The sequence below is a fragment of the Tyto alba genome, unplaced genomic scaffold, assembly GCF_018691265.1.
Source record: "Tyto alba isolate M040663 unplaced genomic scaffold, T.alba_DEE_v4.0 Super-Scaffold_28, whole genome shotgun sequence".
In the NCBI taxonomy this organism is placed as follows: Eukaryota; Metazoa; Chordata; class Aves; order Strigiformes; family Tytonidae; genus Tyto; species Tyto alba.
In genome coordinates, this window is record NW_024881302.1 from 16,669,481 (window position 1) to 16,691,186 (window position 21,706).

The 21,706-nt window shown below is 61.0% G+C and overlaps 3 protein-coding genes across 6 annotated transcripts in view; 1 reads left to right on the top strand and 2 right to left on the bottom strand.

The window, feature by feature from the left end:
- Positions 1 to 13,165, top strand: part of AXIN1 (axin 1) — an 88,610-nt gene extending 75,445 nt beyond the window's left edge. For 3 of the 4 annotated variants that reach the window (XM_042798538.1, XM_042798540.1, XM_042798539.1), the window contains 5 exons: positions 849 to 1,402; positions 3,783 to 3,959; positions 5,142 to 5,387; positions 10,404 to 10,574; positions 11,404 to 13,165. In XM_042798538.1, coding sequence (XP_042654472.1) covers positions 849 to 1,402; positions 3,783 to 3,959; positions 5,142 to 5,387; positions 10,404 to 10,574; positions 11,404 to 11,530 — 1,275 coding nt within the window. In that variant the 3' untranslated portion in view covers positions 11,531 to 13,165. The remainder of the gene's footprint in view (positions 1 to 848; positions 1,403 to 3,782; positions 3,960 to 5,141; positions 5,388 to 10,403; positions 10,575 to 11,403) is intronic. The other variant, XM_042798541.1, reaches the window with a different exon arrangement.
- Positions 13,166 to 13,874: 709 nt separating this feature from the next.
- PDIA2 (protein disulfide isomerase family A member 2) lies at positions 13,875 to 17,153 on the bottom strand. The gene is made up of 11 exons (XM_042798700.1): positions 16,928 to 17,153; positions 16,352 to 16,558; positions 15,980 to 16,113; positions 15,763 to 15,900; positions 15,567 to 15,683; positions 15,362 to 15,487; positions 15,088 to 15,282; positions 14,608 to 14,728; positions 14,269 to 14,450; positions 14,090 to 14,173; positions 13,875 to 13,955 (listed from the first exon to the last, which is right to left on the bottom strand). Exons 1-11 carry the CDS (start codon positions 17,151 to 17,153, stop codon positions 13,875 to 13,877), a joined length of 1,611 nt encoding a protein of 536 aa, XP_042654634.1.
- Positions 17,154 to 17,401: 248 nt separating this feature from the next.
- Positions 17,402 to 21,555, bottom strand: ARHGDIG (Rho GDP dissociation inhibitor gamma). Its single transcript, XM_042798913.1, has 6 exons — positions 21,305 to 21,555; positions 19,953 to 20,138; positions 18,932 to 19,015; positions 18,765 to 18,841; positions 18,085 to 18,148; positions 17,402 to 17,969 (listed from the first exon to the last, which is right to left on the bottom strand). Exons 1-6 carry the CDS (start codon positions 21,375 to 21,377, stop codon positions 17,770 to 17,772), a joined length of 684 nt encoding a protein of 227 aa, XP_042654847.1. The 5' UTR covers positions 21,378 to 21,555; the 3' UTR covers positions 17,402 to 17,769.
- Between the last annotated feature and the right edge of the window lie 151 nt (positions 21,556 to 21,706).

A 21,706-nucleotide genomic window follows, 5' to 3' on the forward strand; every position in this document is an offset into this window, starting at 1 on the left:
CTTCCAGGGAGGGGGCAGCCACAGCTGCTCTGGGCACCCTGGGCCAGCACCTCACCCCCCGCACAGGGAACTATTTCTGCCTTAGATCTCATCTAACTCTGCCCTCTGTCAGTTTAAACCCGTCCCCCCTCACCCTACCCCCACCCCCTGATCCAGAGTCCCTCCCCACCTCTCCTGTCCCCCCTTTAAGCCCTGGGAGGCCGCTCGAAGGGCTCCCCGGAGCCTTCTCTTCCCCAGGCTGAACCCCCCCAACTCTCTCAGCCCGGCCTCCCAGGGGAGCTGCTCCAGCCCCCCCAGCATCTCCGTGGCCTCCTCTGGCCCCACTCGAGCAGCTCCGTGTCCTTCTGCTGTTGGGGGCCCCCGAGCTGGCCCCAGCACTGCAGGGGGGTCTCCCCAGAGCGGAGCAATGCTGGCCACCCTGCTCTGGCTGCAGCCCAGGGCATGGGTGGCTTTCTGGGCTCTGAGCACACATTGCTATCTCACAGTCAGTCTTCCATCCAGTACTACCCCCAAGTCCCTCTCCTTGGGGCTGCTCTCCATCCACTCCTCGCCCAAGAGACCCTTGGTAATGGTCTCTCAAAAGGCAGGTACAGCGACCTGAGCTTGGTGGCAGCAAGGTGACAGACATGAGCAGGGACTGCACAGGATCAGGTTGAGGGTTAGGAAATTTTCCGCAGGAGCATGGAACAGTGGATCTCCATCTTGAAGGTTTTCACGATCTGGCTGGACAAAGCCGTGCCTGACCCCTTCAAAGGTTGGCAGCAGTCCTGCTGCAAGCAGGAGGTGGGACTGGGGACCCCTTCCACCACCCCACTGTCATTCTCTGATTGTCCTCTTGTTTCCTGCAGGAAGAAGAAGGTGAGGATGCAGATATCTCTTCTGGTCCCTCAGTCATTAGCCACAAGATGCCTTCCGCCCAAGCCTTTCATCACTTTGCTCCTCGTTACTCTGAGATGGGCTGTGCTGGGATGCAGATGAGAGATGCCCATGAAGAAAACCCAGAAAGCATCCTCGATGAACATGTACAACGTGTGATGAAAACACCGGGCTGCCAGTCTCCAGGACCCGGCCGCCACTCTCCTAAGCCACGGTCCCCGGAAAGCGGCCACTTAGGAAAGCTGTCAGGGACACTAGGAACAATTCCTCCAGGGCATGGCAAGCACGCAACAAAATCAGGAATGAAACTGGATGCAGCTAACTTATACCACCATAAACACATCTACCACCACATCCATCACCACAGTGTGATGAAACCAAAAGAGCAGATCGAGGCCGAGGCCACGCAGCGAGTGCAGAACAGCTTTGCTTGGAATGTAGATTCACATAACTATGCAACAAAGTCACGAAACTACACTGAAAACTTGGGCATGGCCCCTGTCCCCATGGACTCTTTAGGCTACAGGTGAGTCAAAGCAATACTCAACGGGAGTCCCAGAGCCATGGCTTCTCTAGGAAGCTCTTTCGTAAATGGGCTGTAGTGCGCTGGTGAAACAGGATGGTTGAACCACATTTTCTTATGAAAGCCTGTGCTGGGACATGGTTTAAGGGCCTCCCACTGCTCTTCCTCTTCAGAAATGTATATGTGCCCCAATAACCCTTATAGACCCCTTTTCACCTCTGTGATCTGGTGCTGAAAGACACTCTCTAACCAGGACTTTTAATGGCCTTGCTTATAAAGTAGTTTTTCTGCTCCTTAAAGCAGCAGAGGTGGTTAGAAATTGCGGATGCTCGTCTACTTCCCCATGCATCAGGAGATGCTAAATATAGGGCTGTGTCTCAGGGTCTGGATACCAGAAACCAGTCTCCTAAGGTGTTTAAAAGAGGACCAAAAAGCCCTCCTTATTGCAAGGCCTAACCCATTCACCAGAAGGGCTCCTTTCTCTTCCTAACCAAGCAATGGGTGCTGCAGTGCTGCCGTGGCTCCTGTCCCAAGGTGACGTGCTCTAGGCCAGGGCACCCTCTGCCCAGGAAAGACGTATCACTGCCTTAGAGGCTTTTGTCTGTCTTCCCTTGGCTGTTTAAATTCCTCTGTGCCCTGTGTGCTAAGGGGAGAGGGTGAAACTCCTTCTCCGCTGCGGGTGTTGCTAGTCCAGTTGCTGGATGGCTGCAAAGGTGAGAGTGGAGCTTGGAGCTGCCCAGGATAAGGGATGTTTGATGGAGTAGCCACGGGGGAGAACTGTGCTCACCCTGAGCTCAGCTGGCTCCCCAAGGCTGTGGTTTTGGGGTGATGCTTTGCAGCGTACCAAGGGTGGGATATTTAGTGAAGACAGGCAGCTGGGTCTGCAGCAGGTAGAGAGCAGCTTTTTGGGGTGGCAGGAGGGAGGCAGAGGCAGCTGAAGCTAGCTGCTCTCCTGGGGGGAAGAAGCAGTTAAATCTGCCCTGTTTCCAAGGGGAAAGGGTTGTTGCTTCAACAGAGCGTGAGCATGGCCATGCTGGGTTAGCGCAAAGCCCCATCTACAGACAGGACTTCTCTCTAGCACATATTTGAGGACACATTCAGAGCTGTCCTTCCCCTGGCACAAGCTCCCAGATCCTGACAGTCCCCAGCTTAGGAGCTTCACAAGACAAGAGTTTGTATCTGAATGGTCTTGTTTGGCCACCAGCAGTCTCTTGCAGTGGCTTGTCTGGCTCCTTGTTGAACCCAGCTGGGCTGCTGTCCCCCCAGCCCACTGTGGCTGTGTCTGCGGGATGATTACAACCTGCAGGAAAAGGCTTTTTGTTTTTTTTTTAATTTGCACTGAATCTGCTGCTGGAGAATTTCATTTAATACCTGGTAGTCCTTGTGTGGGGAGAAGCAGAGAAGGTGTCAGTTTGTCTTTGTAGATCTTCAGCAACCCCACTCCAGGCTTTTTCCCCAGAAAGTCAGCAAAGCTCTCTGAGGGCCTGTTACTCCTCTGTAGTGCTAAGGTTATTTTTCCTGTGCATGTTAGTGAGCATGCAGAAGCAGAGGTAGGGAGGTCCAATGGAATAAAGCGGGTAGGTGATGAAGACGGCAGGGATCCCGTGAAACGACAGGCCAGCACGGGTGAATTCTGCGTGGCCTCATGAGCGTGGGGCCGCCTGGCTGGGCACATGGGCATGCACGTGGGCAAGGAGCCTTTGCTGCAGCCATGAGCCCAGGTAGAGTGTCGGCCAGTGCCCGGCCTCCGTCTGGCTACGGTGTTTGAGGTGGCTGTGCTTCCCAGTGCGCGAGAGCCTGGAGAAGGCAGCCTCCCCCTGCCAGGGTGTGAACTTCCACCTTGATGTGAAGCCTCGGCTCCAGTCGGGGTGAGAAGCCAGTGTTGGGTACGGCACCTCAGCAGTCTGGGGCATCAGTGAATCTGGGGGGGTGATGGGAAGGGCTCAGGTTTTGAGCAGTGGTCTGACATGGAGAGGCAGCCGATGGATTGCATCACCAGGATGAACCTCCTGCTCTGAGCAAAGGGACGGGGGGTTAACACAACCCTTCCTGTGACAGGAGATCTGCTGGGCTTTTGGCCACATTGCCGTGGCTTATTTGGCCAGAGGAGAAGCTCCCTTTCCCCACGGGTGGCCGGACAGAGGAGCCCGCCGTGCCTAGGTCTGGCCAGTCTTGCTCTTAGCCTCAACTGAGGCATGGTTGGTTTGAGTTATGGTAGAGCCAGGGGGAGGTGGAAGGCAGCCAGAGCCACGTCTGCACTGGAGGCAGCACCAGACCCCGGCAGGGCTGAATATGTCTGGAGAGAGACATGTCCATCCTCTGCCGCAGTCTGCGGTGGTTTGGCTTAGGCAAAGCGCTAATGTCTCAAGCTTTGTTCTTGCAGTGGGAAGGCAAGTCTGCTCTCAAAAAGAAATGTTAAGAAGACCGATTCAGGGAAAAGTGATGGTGCCAACTATGAGATGCCAGGATCTCCTGAAGACGTGGAGAGAAACCAGAAGATCCTTCAGTGGATCATAGAAGGAGAGAAGGAGATCAGCAGGCATAAGAAAACAAACCATGGGTAAGGGCTGGCAGAGCGAGGGGTCTTCACGCTGTTGTATTGCATCCCCTGCACAAGGCTGTCCAGCAGTCTGTCTTGTTCCTGGAGACCTTGGGAAGACAAGAATTCACCAGGCACAAGGGTTTAGACCCTTTGGAGACTGAGGATTGCTTGGGGGGCTGTAAGGGCTGTTTTTTCTGAAGGATGACTTGTGGCTGTGGGGGGGAGGGTGCAGCCCCAGGAGAATCACAAATTGCCGCTGTGGTTCCAAGGTGGATAAAGCAGCAGTGGTTTTCCTTTAAGCATTTGCTGTATGTAAATGCCTGGTAGTCTTGCAAGATGCTGATAGAAAGGTAGGACCTGCTGCACTGGAGCCATTAGTCCTGAGCAAGCAGTTCAGCATGGCTCGGGGTTGCCCAGCGTTTCAGCTTGCTGGAAGCATCCTCTGGGGTGGTCTTGCCTGCCTAGAGCGGAGCCAAGGACGTGGCTGTCTCAGGAATCTCTATGGAGTCAAGCAGATCTCCTGCAAGCGTGGATCCTTAATCACTGCTCAGTCTGTGACAAAACCCAGTGCTTACCAGGCATCGACAAGAGGGATCTGGGGTCTTGTCCTCACTGACGCAGCTGCGCTGGTGGCTGAGTGGCGAAACTGCTGGTGGTTTCTTCTCTTGCTGGACGGTAGAGGCCAGGGCAGGTGGCAGTGCAGGCAGCTGGGACCGAGTGCCAGGGCCAGGCCAGCATGAAGCCAGGCAGCAGGTTCTGCCGCTGGAGCTGGGGAAGGACACGCACGTCCCTGCAACATCCCTTTCCCTGGAGATGCCGACCAGCGGCTTGTGGAGAGGTTCCCAGCCTGGGAATGTCAGCAGCACGTGGGAGGGCATCTTCAGGGGGAAAGTCACAAATGGTGGAGCTGCCTTTTGCTCGTTTTAGTTTTAGGTATTGTGCTCTTGATGAGAGCCCTTAAACAGATGCGTGGGCTTGGCGTTAGGCTTGGGCTGCTTACCCCGATGTCTCAGGACTTGCTGTCCTGAAATCTTCTCTAGAGGTGGATGGTGCTGCCCTCTCCCTCGGAAGCCATGCTGTAAGGAGCTTCCCAGTGGTGCCCACGTCCAGCTGCAGAAGCAGTAGGTCCATACAGGAGTGACTGTGTGCCTGTGCAAAGCAGCTCAGTGATCTGTGTAAAACCTTTGTGTTTGCGTGTAGCTCTTCAGGTGCTAAGAAGCAGCTGTCCCATGATATGGTCCGACCCCTCTCCATCGAGCGACCTGTTGCGGTGCATCCGTGGGTCAGTGCACAGCTCCGAAACGTCGTCCAGCCTTCTCACCCCTTCATCCAAGATCCTACCATGCCGCCCAATCCAGCCCCCAACCCTCTCACCCAGCTGGAAGAAGCTCGCAGGAGGTTGGAAGAGGAGGAAAAAAGGGCTGGAAAACTCCCCCTTAAACAAAGGTACGGCGATTGGGTCTGATTGTCCATGGGAGGGAAGGGGGAGACTGCTCTGAAGGCAGTCAGAAGGGAGATGTTCATGTCCTCAGCTCTGGTCTCCAGCTCCCAGCACCAACTGGGTGGAGGCACATGCAGAGAGGTCAGAGAAATCTGCCTCAGTCCCTCTGACATGGTGGTGTGAATGCCAAAACCCACCTTGAGGGCCGTGTGGTTTGTGGATGGAGAGGCTGGAAATGCTCCTGGCAGGGTGGGGAAGGGGCTGCTGAGAGCTTGAGGAGGAGCTGGGCAGCGGGAGCGTGTCTGGAAGAGGCATAGTACAGGAGAGCTCTCTCCCCCGGTACTTGCTGACTTTCCGCTCATTCACACTCGCACAATGACTTCAAAGGTTGATGCAGGAGCAGAATTTAGCAGGATGCAGCAGAATTAAGTGCAGAAGAAGAATCTGTATTTGCTCTTTATCTACATCACCCGCAGGCTTCTGGCAGAGGCTGCTCATGGGATCTGGATGAGAGTGCTGCACTGTAGTCCTGCTGCAGCTGCATTGACTCGCTGCACGGCCACATCCAAGTCACTGCATCTTCTTGTGACTCAGCGTAATGCCTGTTGCAGAGCTAATATTCTGGCTCCTGTGTTATCTTTTGGGGAACGTTATTTGCAAGGCACATGGAGCGCTCGGATGAAAAGCATTTTGGAAGTGCTAGATAATTACTGTTAACAGCTAAAAGCACTTTGTCCATTAAGAACCTTTCACAGCTTTATAGCCATCCTCTGAAAACCTGAAACTTTGCGGTCTGACTCTTAGAAACATGAATGCAATTTTAAAAAGCTGTTTCAGTTATTTTTTGCTTGCAGTGACTGTGTAGCAGACTTCTGCATATTTATGTCGGAGCATTGATTGAAGGCCAGGTAATTAGACGGGTCTCCCAAGTCAGGTTAAGCCAAGTTTATTTGATCTATTGGTGTGATTGGATAGAGTTTATTAGAAGACTCATTTATAGTCATATTAAATTCATGCACCTTCCCCAGAAATGTCTAGATGGAGATACACACTTCGGAAACCCCGGCCTGGGCTATATGCGTATGCAATTAACACTCTAATAATAATTTGGTATGCATTGTAAACGTAGCTTTTGTAGGAACCCCATGGCATCGTGGTAAAGGCCGGGCAAACCAGCGGAAGGACGGGCTGAGTCGTGCTGGGCTGCTCTGCTTACGCTGCCTCTCCGTGAGGTCTGGCTCTTGTCCCCGGGGGTGCAGGGATCCCCCAGACCTGCCTCGTGCAGGGACCTGCTCATGAAAAGCAAACGTGCCCGTGTCCAGCAGCAAGCAGGAAGGGATGCAGTGGTCCCCAGGGCACCAGAGACTTCTGGATGCTGAAATCTCTCTGCTGGATTTTGGCAGGATTGGGTGCTCCAGCTGAAGCGCGCCTGAGCTAGCAGCTTTTTAGCGAGCTCCTGCTGTGGTTAGCACAGGAGCCTGCCCAAAAATAGAGCCCACGGCTCTTTTGAGAGCAAAAGAGAAACAGAGAGGGGAGCTTATGTGAAAACATCATTAATTTCAAGTCGGGAGCTTTGAAGAGCTCTGGGAAATTGGAGCCAGTGCCCCAGGTTTGTCAGCAGCCTTGGGGAAGCACGGTACCAGCGGCAGGAGAGGTGGAGGTGAGCCCAGAGGCGCCCTTGAGGCACCGGCTCGAGCTGGCGGCGGGAGGAAGAGCGCGCTGTGCCAGCTTTGTGCAGCCAAGCTGACCTTGCCGGCGCGGTTACCCGGCTCACCAGCCGCTCTCCTCCGGCACAGCCCTCGCCAGCAGTGACCTTCCCCAGCCGACCGCCCGCAGCCCTGCCGGGGGGGCCAGCACCCCCGCTCGCACCCCAGCACCGCCCTGCTAGAAATACAGGAGGCTCCTACACAGCCTGTACTGGGAATCATAAATATTCTTCTGGGAATCATAAATATTCTTCCAGAAATCACACTTCTGTTGCAGAAAAAGCCTTTCTCTCCCTATTTGGCAGCATCTGAAGGGGCAGTGATCTCTGAGATAGCTACCTGGCTGCTGCTAGCAAGCAGTGCAGGATTAAGTGTCTGGTACTGAATGACCTGCGCATCCAGCGTGCCCAGCGTTGGTGTCCCGGTGGCCACCAGGTTTCTTCCCTGTACAGCCACGTTTTGAGCCGTTTCCTGTAGCTCGGTGTCACAGTTCACTTACATTCACAGCTGGATGAAGTAATTAGTACCGGCTCTGCAGAGAAAAGATTTTTGCAAGCAGTGAGAACGTTTAGCATGATCTCAGTTTGGAATTAATAGGGTTGGGCCAAGCCTGGAAGAGGAGCAAGAGCTGGTGGTTGGGACATCTCCTGAGGTAGCGTTTGTTGAGTGTGTTTCAGGCTTTCCAAAGCTCTCCAGCCCCAGGGCTGAGTTTGGAGCAAGCTGGGCATCTCACCTCTGTGTCACAGCAAGGTTGGGTTGGTGCTGTAGTTTCCCTGTCACAGCAAGGTTGGGTTGGTGCTGTAGTTTCCCTGTCACAGCACCAGTGGGTTATACAGCTCAGAAATTGGGACTAAAATGCAGATGCAATGAGTCAGGTGAGTGCTGCTGTTTCCTTACTGAGTAGCATTTTGTGCTAGTGAAAAATGCAGCAAAGGGAGGTGATCCCAGAAGGGGCAGGGTGGTAGTGCCTGCCTGGCTGTGTTTCTGGGTCACGCTGGCACCCAGGAGATGGGTGCAGGTGGAAGCTTTAATGAAGCAGGGCTCAGAGACGGTCTGGTGGCCTGTTTGGGTAAGCCGTGGTCTCAGGAGATCTCTTGGCAACGACGAAAGCGGAGCCAGTTGTGTTGTCTCATCCTCCTGAGAGGAGCTCTTGAATACAGAATCACTGAAAAATGTAATTTTCCATCAGCTCTGCTTCAGCCTGTTAGAGATGGGTGTCTGCAGTTTGGGATGTGTGTGTATTCTGCTCCTGGCCATAGCCGGTCCCGCTGCACGGCCTTGTTCAGCCCCAGGAGCTCAGAGGCTCTGCAGCCATCTGCCCTTGCTTTGATATATGGCAAAAGCAGGGGCATCCGAAGCCATGGGTTTGTTTTTTGTTTATTTTTTTTTTCACTCTAGCTCTGTGAAGCACTGCAGAGTTTCCGCTTTTGGGCATCATTTTCAGGCACATCTCTGCTCTGGGAAGAAGTGAGCACTGGAGCCAGGCTGAGCACATTCAGAAACGGCCTTTCAGGGATGAATTACACGGCAGGAGGAGGAGGAGGGAGGCTCCGTGCTGGGCAGGAGGAGGAGGAGGGAGGCTCCCAGCCACCAGCACGGTTCCCCTCTTGCTTCTACCGCAGCAGAGCCCGGGGGTGTCCTCTCCATCCCCCGTGGCGAAGAATGGCAGCCCAGGGGGACCAGATCTGCTGCCTGCGCAGGGCGCGTAGCTGTGTCCCCAGGCACACAGCAGCTCTCTCTTTAGTCATGACTTGTTTCTAGCAGGATTAAGAGAAACTTAGGGACTTTGAGGTTTTCCAAACCCCTTCAATTAACTTCTGGCTTGCAGGGTTCACAGAATTTGCCTGAATTTATGACCTATTTTCCCTTTAAATGCCTCTTTTTTTTTTTTTTTTTTTTTTTTTTTTCCAGGGATGACTCAATTCCTTAATGTTTTTCTAGCTAAAGGGCATCCTGTGCTTTGATATGGGGATGGGAGAGGCTCCGAGAGCTCTGCTGGCACCAGGAGCAGACCCTTGCCTCTCGGGATGCTGCATCTTTTCCAAAGGTCTCCCAGGCAGAGCAGGCACCAGGAAGGTTGTTCAGTTGAACTTTAGACCTCTCGTGCCTTTAGAAAGAACTGAAAAGATTGTGTCTGGTCTTGGTTTGCAATGCAGATGTTTACGTGGGCATGCTGTTAAAAAGGTGCTCTGCCCGCAAGCCAATGTTTAAAGGTTAGGGTCAGAGTCATTTCCAAAACTGCGATTACCTCATGTGCTTGGCAAATTCTGTTTTTTATAGCAACTTTCCAGTCATGTAAATACAAAATCATCTTTTTTATCCAGCATGCTTTTTAAATAATTTTTTTTAAGCTGCCAAATTTGTTTTATGTGACTTTGAAAGAGAAGGCTGCCTCTGGCTTAGACCACACATGCCAAGTTACCAATTTGTGTAGGCCGCTCCAATGTTTGTGCAGCATTTACAGCACCCCAGATGAAAGGCTCTACAGAAGGGCAAAGTACCCTGATTTTTATTATTGCTACTTTTGTCTACCTCTGAAAATGGAGTTAGGACTGGGCTGACGCTTTCGGTCACCACGTAGCAGAACCCCAGTGTGTGGGTTGGAAGCGGAGACCAGACCAACATCCCGAGTGTCAGGAAAACACAGGAGACTTGAAGTCACTGAGGTTTTGGGGATGGTGGCTGCCTTGTCACTCTGCGTGGACGGGACGGGCAGCAAAAGCCTCCAGGGCACGGTCCCACTGGGACCTCCATCCCCTCCGACCTCCATCTGCGCCGGGAGGGGCGCCCGCCCGGGGGAGCCGCGGGGCGCGGGAGCAGTCCTGCCTGCACAGCCCTGCAGATGTAGGTCAGCGGAAAACCTTGCTGAGCTATTTTGGCCACAGCAGCAATAATCCTGAGCACTCTGAGCATTGTTTGCGTTACCGTCCCCGAACGTGCATCCAGCCCTGCGTGCTCGGTGCGCACCAGGTGACCTGGGCCGTGGGCCGGGGGTGCTCTGCCCTGCCCGGAGCTTACCGCTGACTCCCCACGCCGGTGGAGCTGTGGGAAGGGCCATCCCCTCCCAAAGCCCAGGGATGGGTTTTGTAGCAGCAGTCTGGCCCCATCCAGCCTTCCCAAGTGCCGTTCGCTCCTTCGGCAGCCTCGCCGTGCAGCTGCGTGCCGAGAGAGCTGGTGGGCAGAGCAAAGGGTGTTCCTGAGGGCCCGGGGTGTTAATTTGGCCTCTCCGTCCAGGCTCTGCAGATACGGGCTGTCGGGCCCGCCCGTGCTGGCAGGTAGGCTGATACTCAGCGGGTCGCTTGTACTTTTGCACAGCAGGTTGAAGCCCCAGAAGAGACCAGGCAGCGGCGCGTCCCAGCTGTGTGAGAACATCGTGGTCGCTTACTACTTCTGCGGAGAGCCGATCCCTTACCGCACCCTCGTCAAAGGGCGCGTGGTAACGCTGGGACAGTTCAAGGAGCTGCTGACCAAGAAAGGGAACTACAGGTAAGGGCTGCTCCCTGCATGTGGTACGGCGCCAGCAGACTGTCAGCAACCCCTGGCAGGTGCCGCTGCCAGGACACAGCGGTGTTGCCCCCACCAAGGCGAAGGAGTGTGGTGGAGGTAGGCTGGGGGCTCCTGGAGGTCCCAACAGCCTTCCAGGAGGGCCTGCTGCAGTGGGGATGCAGCATAGAGCCAAGGCTGCTGAAGAGGCAGGTTACAGGGATTACAGGGACAGGCGCAGATTGTGTTTTGTACCAGAAATACCCTGCATCGCGGTTTGCACTTTCAACAGAAGCTGCTGAGCTACCCTGCAGGGCCCTGCGAGGTCCTGGGCTGGTGAGGAGCCTCATGAGCTGGTGCTCAGCCCTCCAATTTCAAGAGCCATTTCAGCTCCTCCCAAACGTTCCTCCAGTGAGGACAGGGAGGTTGGGACCTGACAGAGTCCCAAAGTAGCCAGGCGTGGGGCATGTAGCTCTCCAAGTTGCCCCTTCCAAGTAGGAGCTGCCGTGGGAAAGTGGGCCGAGAAGCACTCCACCACCATGGGTGCCTCCAGCCACTACCTCTGGGAGAGCTCTGGATGGGCTTGGATTGAAGGCTGGAGCTCCTGAGCATGCCAGCACGGATCCTGACCACTCTTTTTTGCTTGCTGGGTGAGGGCAGAGGGAAAACGTGTGGCCCCAGTTGCTTCCATGCCTGGGGGAGCTGCTCCCCACGCACCACGAGCTCAGGGGCTTGGAAGGGCTGTACCTGGGTTTGGGGACTGTGGTGCCCCCATGACTATTCACCTGCTCTTTTCTTTCCTCTCTGCCCCCATGTTTTTGTTTTTTTTCAGGTATTACTTTAAGAAAGTGAGTGACGAGTTCGACTGTGGTGTGGTCTTCGAGGAGGTGCGGGAGGATGACACCATCCTGCCCATTTTCGAAGAGAAGATTGTCGGGAAGGTGGAGAAGATCGACTAAGCTCCAGGGCTGCCGAGGCGTGAGGACAGGACTGTGAAAGACTCTGGGACCGGAGGACAGGGCCTGGGGCGGGTGCCGGCGGTGCCACTGCCGCGGGCGCCGGGCGAGCCCAGGGCGGAGGGCGGCAGCCGGCTCCGGCACGGACCCGGGCAAGCTCCGGGTTGCTGGTGGACGTCGTTTCACCTCACGGACCTGCCAGTGGGAGCCTGGGCTCCCTCTCCATACCGAATATAAGTGTAATGTAGCATTGTACAGTGCATTAGAAAGTGTAATATGACCTTGTTTACTAAAGCTGCATATTTTTGATATATTGTAATAAAAGGAAACTATTTCCAATGTCACAGTGCTCTTATGTAAATGTAAAACGTACAGGTACTGCAGAACTCGCCCAAAGTGTACAGCCATCCGTCTGCTCCTCGCTTTCCCAGCGCCCTGCCCTGGCCCCCCCTGGCGTGGACGGCTTCGGAGCGCTGCCGGGGCTCCCCCCGCTCCGGAGGGGCTGTGGTCCCAGCTCACCGCGGAGGATTATTGAGCCGTTTGGAACGAGTCGGTCTCTCACCTCCCTGGCAGTCTCAGCTGCTGGACATGGTAGGACGGTTGTTTGTTTTTCCCTCCCGAGCTTTCTTGCGACCAAGTAAATCCCCAAGGGATAGAAGGGTCGGGGCCAGCTCTTGGGGCTTCGCGCCGGTGCAAGGACCGGCTCGGAGCCGGGGTGGCAGGCTGGGTGCTGGCATCCCATGGCCCGTGCGCTCGTGTCCCCCCGTGTGCCCCTGGAGAAGGATTTCCTTCCCAGGAGGGTGTGCCCAGTGCTGAGCTCTGGCTTTGGTCAGAGGACTCTTTAGGAGAAACGTAATAGGGGAGGGAACTGATTAGACACTAAAGCTGAGGGGAAAAGAATGACTTTTTATGAGTCTTGTGTCTTTTGTCAGCTTCTCTGTCTCAAGGGAGGCAGCACCCCCCTCAGAGCAAAGGGGGGTTCTTGATGCCAGTTTGTGGGGCTGGTGTAGGGCCAGGTCACCCAGCAGGGCAGCCGGCACCCTGGGAAGCCTCCTGGGCTTACTCGGACGCAAGAAAGCTGGGAGCTGCACCGGTGCTCCCACCACCCTGCCCTCGGCCCTGCCCGTCCCCCAGCCCAGGCCCTGCGCCGGCTCCTTCGCAGACCAGCCCTCGCCCGCACGCAGAACCCGGGGTGGTCCCCGAAGCCAGGGAGCTTCCACGTCGGCGCTCGCCCTGCCCGGCGCTGCTCTCAGCCGCGGTGGAGCTGCCGGGGACCCTGTGGCACCGCGCCGGGATGCGACTCAGCCTGTTGTATATGTCACCGAGTGCCTTTAAAACACGGTTCTGTGACTTGCCTATACACTACGTGAAGTCCAGCAAAATCTGCAATTATTTTCAGCCCGGGAGCAGCATCATGAGCGTTTTTTCTCCCTGTTTTTTTTAAGTTCTAATGGTGGTGTGTCTGGTGAGCTTGTTAACATGCCCGGGATTTCCGTCTCCCCCTTTTTTTCTCAGGGGGTCCCCTGTAAATATGTACAGTGGCCGCGCAGCCCCGGCGATGTCTCCTCTGCATTCTCATGTGCTGACTTGTACAATGATCTTTTCAAAGGTACTTGGATAAAATGAAATAAAACCCCACGTCCCACTGCCTGCTGCTTTCTTCCTTCCCCGCGAAGCAGACGCCCGGGCCCCCGGCAGCCAGGTGGGGTGGCCGGAGGATGGGGCAGGTCAGGCGAAGGGCCTGGGCGCACGGCGGGGCTGGGGCAGCTGTGGGCTCCCTGGAGGGGTGGCCGGGCAAGTCCTGGCCCCAGGGAACCAACACGTTGCCCCTGGAGGAATCGCCCAGAGTCTGGGAGCAGCCGGCCCAGGGGAAAGGGAACGATGGCAGGTTTGGGAGGGGATGCTGTGAGCCAGGCTGAAGAGGAGCATGTGGAGCCCCATGTTGGGTTCTTGCCTTCCCTGGCTGTGACAGCAGCTGCTGGGGCTCCCCTGGGGTTGGGATGTAACTGTGGAGCCCAGGTGTGGGGTGAGGGCGCTGCCTGTGAGCCATGGAGGAGAGACCCCAGCTGATTCCCCCCATCACCTGCAGCCCAGCAGCCCAGCGCGAGGGCCAGCATCGGGCTCCCCCCAGAGCCGTGTCCTCTGCAGCCTTGGTCACCCCGTGTCACGGCAGGGCTGCCAGGACGTGCACCAAGCTGCCCTGTGGTAGCAGGGGCTCTGCTCTGTCCCCAAGACACGGGGGTGCTCCCCGAAACGTGCACCCCACAGTGCTGTGGAGTCACAGACACAGACCAGAGCCCCCATCGTTTCCAGGTTGTTTATAGCACGCACCGGAGCGGGACAGGGCTCACAGCTCTTCCCGGGATTCGGCTGTCCCCAGCACACCCGGCTCCTCCCTGCCTGTGCTGTTCTCGGGGGTCTTGGGCACCTGGAGAAGGCGGTGGTGAGGTGTGGACAGACGGACAGCCCCTGCCTGTCCCTGTCCCACAGGATCTGTCCCCCTGCCCACCAGTGAGTGATGGTTCCTGGCCCTCTGGTTTTGGGGGGGAGCTCACTCACCGCAGGCGGCTCCTCGGGCAGCGTCCCCCCATTTTCCAGGAATTTGGAGAAGGTCTCCACATCTCGGGCGCTCTTGTACTCAACCATCTGGAGCCACGGGACGGACGGGAGCCGAGGGGTGGGTGACCCTGTCCCCCGGGCGCTGGCAGAGCCGGGGTGGCCCCACGAGTGCCCCCACCTACCTTCCTGCCCGGCCCCGCGGGGAAGTAGTGCAGGGTGGGGAAGCCGTTGATGGTGATGTTCTCCAGCTCGTTGGCCGTGGAGTCCAACTCAGCGATGACGATGTCCTCGTGGTCCTTGTAGCGCTCGCCCAGCTCTTCCCAGGCAGCCGCCATCGCCTGGCAGTGGGAGCACCACGGCGCGTCTGCGGGACGGGCGCAGTGCCGGGGACGAGCCGGGGACCGGGGCTCTGCCGGGGTCCGGGTGCGGCGTCCCCCGGGCGAGGGGCTGGTGACAGGGCAGGGAGGGGCTGAGCCCCGTGGCAGAGCTCGGGGAGAGCCGTCGGCATCCCCGGCACTTACAGAACTTGACGAAGACGTTCTTGGTCTCATCGAACGCCACCTGCTCGAAGGTCTTCCCCACCAGGACTTTAACGGGCCGCGTGTCCCAGTCCTCAGGGGGCTCTGCACTCATCAGGTGGGGCTGTGGGGTGGGATGGCCACAGCCCAGGCTGAGCAGTGCTGGGGCCCCGTGGGGCACAGCATGGGCCAGGGCGGGGGGCACCCAGCATGCAGCCAGGGGTGCCCCTGTGCTGCCTTTTGGACCACCTCTTCCCTTCTGCCGCCATCCCAGCAACGTGTGTCTCCCTATTGCCAGTCTCCTGCCTCCTTTCCCATAACACCCCCCCCTCAAATCCTCACACCTGTCAGCACAAACATCGGCAAGCAGGCGACTGGTGTTCACTGCACAACAGCCATCATTAGCCTTCAGAGTTAACAGCCCGCTGCTCACCACAGGGCAGCGTCTTTGGTGCTGGCTGGCACAGTGCTGCATCCCCCCACCTTCACTTTGCCGTCCAGCACCGCCCGGACAAACGTGCGGATGGCTGGGTCCGAGAAGGTGTCCTGGTCCATCCGGTACTTGCGGTTGTTCTCCATCTTGACCAAGCGCAGGGTGGGAGCGTCAGCAGGCGTCAGGCCGAAGAAGGGCAGGACGTCGGCACCGTACCCGGTCACATCCACTACCACAAAGAGCACCTGGGCAGGGGACGGGTAACATGGAGGTTGGGGTCCCCCACGGCCACCGCTCCATGTCCCCACTGTGGGACCTCCTCACCTCGCCCCGGAAGGCGCCGGCGGCCGCCCGGAAGCCATCCCGCAGCGTCAGCTGCGCCGACGAGGACTTGTTGAGGAAGAGCAGCATGTGGTGGGGGATTTTGGCACTGAAGATCTGGTCGGAGGTCTGAGGAGGAGGAGGAGGGTGAGGGCAGGGGGGCCGTGGCCCTCGCAGGGACCAGGAAGAGGACAGGGATGGGCTGTACCTCGTTGGTGAACTCCATCACCAGCTCCAGGCTGTGGACACGGAGCAGCCGGGTGAGCTCGGCCGCATCCAACCCCTGGGCTGGGTCCACCGGGAAGTCTGTCCGTCCCTCATCGAACTGCTGGGACAGGGACTGGTGAGGGCTGTGATGGGGGGGCCAGGATGGCCTCACCACCCCCCCCCTCATCCCCCCTCACCTTCTTGAAGAGGCAGACGGTGTCAGCCGACAGCCCGTACGCCTGGAAGAGCTCAGCCGCCTCGGCCACGCCAAACGGCACGTCCACCACCTCGCTGGCCACCTCGTAAAACGCCTGGGCCGCCTCGCCCCCCAGGTCCTGCACAGCTGCCCCGTGAGCGGCCACGGCCGCGTCCCTCACCCGGTCCACCCGCCCCCCCCACCCCCCCTCAGCCCACCTTGAAGAAGCCGACGACCACCAAATCCTGGGAGCTGACGAAGGCGGCGGCGGTGTCGGCGTCCCGCAGCAGCGTGGCGCTGGGGCTGGCCCGGCGCTGCATCCAGCGCACGATGCCCTCGGCGTCCACGCGGCCTGCCACGCGGAGCACGGTCCCCGCCGTCACCCTGTGCGCCCCCCCCCGGGCCCCCCCAGGCTGCACGCCCCACCCTGCCCCACCCCGTCACCCCTCCCCCCCCCCCCCCCCCGTCAGGACATCGCCACCCCACTCACCATCACCCCCTGCCACCCTGCCCAGCACCCATCGTGGCGTGTGTGTCCCCCCCCTCCCCACGCCGGGTGCCGTGGCCGTCGCGCGGTGCCGCAGCCCTACCGGTGTAGGCGAGGGGGTGGGTGCGGTTGCCATCGCGGAAGAGCTTGAGCGTGGGGTAGGAGGTGATGCCAAACTCGTTGGCCAGGGCCGCCTGCGCCGTGGCATCCACCTTGCCCAGCCGCCCCGGGCTGGACTCGTTCCTCAGCGCGGCGGCCGCCCGGGCGAAGGCGGGGGCCAGCCGCTGGCAGTGCCCGCACCACGGCGCGTCTGCGGGCAGGGGACAGCGCTGGTGGGAGGGACAGCCCCGGGGCAGCCTTGGGGTGTCCCCGGCCCCCCACAGTGGGTGGCCGGGGCATTGTAACGGCTGCGTGAGGCTGTTGGGCTCCAGCTCGCGTCCCCCGCGGCCAGGCCCATGTCCCACAACCCCGCCACGTGTCCCACACATCCCCCCCACACACACACCCCGTGCTTCTGCCTGCGTCCCTGCCCCGTGTCCCTGTCCCCGTTCCATGCCCCACACCCCTGCCCTGTCCCACGCCCTGCCCTGTGCCCCTGCCCCACTCCACCCCCCCACCCCATCCTGTGCCCCAGTTTGCACCCACACCCACAGCCTGTACCCGCAGTGGGGGCACTTACAGAACTCCACCAGCAGCAGCCGGTGCTCACTCAGGGCACGGGCAAAGTTGTGCTCGTGGAGCACCAGGACGCCATCCTCCTCCCCGAGCTCATCTGAGAGCACGTCAGCCTCTTCCTCCTCCGCCACCACCTCCCCATCCTCCTCCTCCTCGCCCCCCAGTGCCGGGCCCAGCCAGGCCAGCGACAGCACCAGCAGCCAAACCAGCCGGGCCCCGCAGCCCCGCATGGTGCCAGCGCCAAAGCCGGTGCCTGGGGCGGGGGGGAGCGCAGATAAGGGCCCCGGGGCGGGTGGTGCCAGTCCCCTGGGGCTCGTGGCCCTCCGCTACTGGCTGCCCAGCACCGCCGATAAGGCACTGGGACCAGGTGGCCACTTTCCAGCTGCCCATCCCCGCAGCGGGACCTGGCCCTGCCAGCGGGACAGGAACCGGGGGACAGAGGAGCCGGGCAGAGGTGACGGGGACGCAGACACACCAGTAAGAGACCAGTCTGTAGGGTTTAATGGTGATGGAAGAGCACAGCCTGCGACCGGGCGGGTAGCCGGGCACGGCCCTGCCACGGCAGGGTCGTGACCCTGGGCCCCAGGGATGGGGACACCGCGAGGACCAGGCGGGCGTCGGTATTTTAAAAAAAAACAGCAATTAAAAATAACTTTGGTTGCGAAGACCACGACCGCGGGCGCCCACTCACTAAGGGACACCCCCCCACCACCCACCACCCCCCACCTCCAACTCTTCACACGACCAGGGCAAGTGCTGCGGTGCCAGCGAGGGGTCCCCCAGGATGGCGGGCACCGCGTCCCCGAGCTGGCGGAGGGGGGGAAACCGGGGAGCGGATGGGGGGGGTCAGTCCTCCCAGGCCTTCTTTATGCAGAGGCCCCACTCCCAGGAGAGATGCTCGATCTTGTCATCGTCGGTGATGAGGGAGCGGACGCGGTAGGAGCCCCGTGCCAGCCAGCCCCGCGGCGCCTCCTCCGCCGGCGTCACCACCTCGTACTCCTCGGCCCGCGGCGCGTAGCTGCCCACCATGAAGACGTCACGGTCCACTGGGTGAGAAGGGGAGAAGAGGGGCGGGTGAGTGGGGCCAAGGTGGAAACCCCCCTCCCCCCCCCCCCCCAACTCCCCCCACACCCCCTCGCAGCCCCCCCGGCCCCCACTCACCGGGCCGGCCCCGGCGGTAGGTGAGGTGCAGGCACCGCAGCCCGCAGACGATCTCCCTGTTCACCTGCGGGCAGAGGGCAGGGGTGCCATGGGTGCTGCCCCACCGCATGGTGACCCCACCACCGCCCTGGGGACCCCTGGACTTGGGGACAAGGCAGAGGGGGGGGGGGACACACACCCACCAGTAAAGCCCCATCTTGAACCCCTCCCGGGAGCCAGACTTTTGGGCACGACTGGGCACTGAGCAGCACCAAGGGGGGCAGGGATCCCCAAGAGGGGCAGGGACCCCACCCAGGAGGGGCAGGGACCTCCAGGGACCCCTGGGAGGGACCCAACGTGGCTGGGACCTCTGGCGGAAGCAGGGGGGACCCAGGGGTGGCAGGAACCCTGCAGCGTCAGTGATGTTGGGGGCAGCAAAGATTCCCACAGGGGTGGCAGGGACCCAAGGAGGGCAGGGGACCCCAGAGGGGCACAGACCCTGGGGGTGAGGAGTGGGGGGCAGACACACCAAGACAGTAGGGACCCATGGGTGGCAGGAAGGGCTCTGTGGGGCAGGGACCCCGGGGTGTGGGGGCAGGGACCCAAGGCAGCAGAGACCCCTTGGGGCAGGGACCCCGGGGTGTGGGGGCAGCAGGGCTGCGCCCAGCCAGCGGGCACAGGGCACCTCTCACCCGCCTCACCTTGAAGGACACCTTCACCCTGTAGTCCACCCCCTCCTTCAGCACGAAGGCCCGGCCCCGCAGCACCTCCAGGTCTCCTGCACGGGGAGATGCCCATCAGCCTGGCACCCCTTCCTCTTCCTCCTCCTCCTCCTCCTCCTCCTCCCATGGGTGCCCCCGCTGCTCACCTGTCAGGTCCATGGTGATGGGCCCCGGTGCCTGCTCGCACATCAGGGTGAGCTTCGTCACCTGCACGTTGGGCACGCTGGCATCTAGGGACAAGCAGCAGGGCGCAGACCTTACCCACCCGTGCCCAGCCCACCGGCACCTCCATCCCAGCACAGCCGGTGCCCCCCTGTAATGGCACGAAGGGCCACGGTGTCCACCGTGGGGTTGTTAGGAGCTGGTGAGTACTGGGCAGCCCAGGCAGGGCACGGGAGAGCAGGGGCATCTCAGGCCAGCCCCTACATCAATGCCTCTGGGGTAAGGCCACGTTCAAAGGGCCCAGACACAGGTATTTCTGGGGGTGCAGTGCTCCCCAGCGCAGGAACAGGCCGAGGGGGTGGGGAGGAGGCAGCATGTGCAGGTAAAGGCACCCCCCGAGGCGGGCACTGGTCTAATTCACCCCCACCAGCCCAACCTGCACCCCATCAGCAGCTTGCACACACACCACCCCAGCTCCCCAGTTTGCACACACACACCACCGTGCACACCTCATGCACCCCACTGGTTTTGCTGGGCCCCCGGAGCACCCCAGCCTGGCCCAGGCCCTGCAGACACCGAGGGCAGCCCCGGGCTGCGAGCACGAGCGGCTGCTGTGGGTGCCATGGGGAGCAGGGGGGGCACCGCCTGGGCACTAGCAGCCGTGCCACCCCCGGCCCCCACGGCTGCTCGCTCCGTCTCTGTCATCCCAATGAATTTCCCAGTCCCTTGTAACCGTTCCTATGGAAACTGCGCGGTGATCCCGTAACCAAGACAACCGGGGTCCCCCGGCAGCCGTTACCCTGTCGGCGGAGGGATGCCGGGGTCCCCGTGCAGGTGGGGGGGGCACAGGCAGCACCCACGGGCGCTGTCAGCCGGGACGCACCGTCCTTGCTGGGGATGCCCCGCGGGTGCCGGGGACGCCTCAGCTCCCTGCACCCGCTGAGGCTGCATCACCCAGCCGGGGTGTCGGGGTGCCCAGCCCCGGCGGGCAGCCCCCGGCCTTACCCACGGCGGCGGGGATGGCACCCAGCAGCGCCTGCTTGTACTTTCGCAGGCTCTCGTCCCCCGGGTCCAGCTCCTGGATCTCCTGCAGGCTCTTCTTCTCCGGCGTCTTGTACGCCAGGGCCACGTCGGCATCCTCCTCCTCCTCCTCCAGCGACAGCGTCACCCCCTCCTTGTCAGCCATGATGTCTGCGGGGGACAGGCAGTGGCAGTCCTGCCGCCCTGGGGACACCCCGGGGACACCCCCCGGCCCCTGACACGCAGGCACTGGTGGGCAGGGGGTGGCTGAGCTGGGACACGCCACGGACGGATGTGGGCAATCCCCCGTGGGGCAGCCGAGTTGTCCCCCTGCTCGAGGCCACAGGGATGCCCCCAGGCTCCGTGTCCCCGGGGCCCACTGGCACCGCTGAGACCCGAGGCGCTGCTGCCGGCTGCATTTCCACACCGTCATGGAGCAAGACAAGCTGGTGCCTACGGGGTGCGCACAGTCTGGGGGGTGCTTGCAGCCCACCAGGGCCCACAGGCACCCTTCGCGCCTCGTCACCCAGAGGGGTCCTTGTCACCGCCCCACGGCCCCCTCCAACCCCGCTGGGCAGCCTCCAGCCCCACCTCTCACCCCAAACCCAAACGGCCAGCAGCTGCAGGGAAAAAAAAAAGCCAGCTTTGGGGTAAATGGTGGCTCTGGTGGGTGCCAGGCCGGCGGGGGACACAAGGACAGGCAATGTCCCCACAGCCCCTGCCTCTGCCCTGCCGGCTGCATCGCCACTCCCCCCACCCCACCCTCCTGAGTGCGAGCCCTGAGCAACCCAAGCCCCCAGAAACCCCATCCCTGGGGACACGCTGGAGGCACAGCCTGGGGCAGTGGCTCCTGTGCTCAACCCCCGGGGCCACAGAGCCAGCCGTGCGGGTCCCCGGGGCAGCAGCGGTGGCCGGGGTACCCAGCGGGGACCCTGCTGCCCCTCTGGGCCCCCCGGCAAAGGCCCCTGCACCTCGGCCGTCACGGCGGCGTGCAGCACCCGGCCACGCTGGCTCCCAGCCCAGGGCTGCACCCACCCAGGGGCTCGCTCAGCCCCGCACGGGTGGCAGGGTGTGCGCTGGGTGCCACCGGCCGGGCTGCGGGGTGGCGGCGGGGGGCGCTGGGGGGGGGGGGCTCCCCCCAGCCCTGCGGGATGCTGGGGTCCCCCAGGGCCTGGGGTGATGCTCACTCACGAACGCAGCGGGTGCCCGGGGGTGCCGCTCACCTGTTGGGGACCCGGCGTGATGCTCCCCATCCGGGGCGATGCCCCCCCCGCCGCGTCCCCTCCACCCCCGCTCTCCCCCGGGGGGCACCGGGCCCCCGGCCTGCCGCCGCTCACCTCGGTAGCACAGCGCCAGCCAGAGCAGCTCCAGCAGCTGCCCGCCGGCCTCGCACACATCCAGGCCGAGCATGGCCGGGCCGGGCCGGGCCGGGCCCGGCGCACCCCCGGGGCCGGGGCGGGGCGGCCGCTGCCGGGGGCCCCGGTTCTGCCGGTGATCGGCGGCTCCTCCCGCCGCGCTCGGCGCTCCCCCGGCTGCTCCGCGGCTGCTCCCCCGGCTGCTCCCCCGGCTGCTCCGCGGCTGCTCCGCGGCGCTCCCCCGGCTGCTCCCCCGGCTGCTCCCCCGGCTGCTCCCCCGGCGCTCCCCGCTGCGCGGCCCGGCGGGGCGGCGGCGGCGGCTCCCGCAGACGCGGCGGCTCCGCTCGCTGCCCGCCCCCGCCCGCCCCCGCCCCTCGGCGCCGG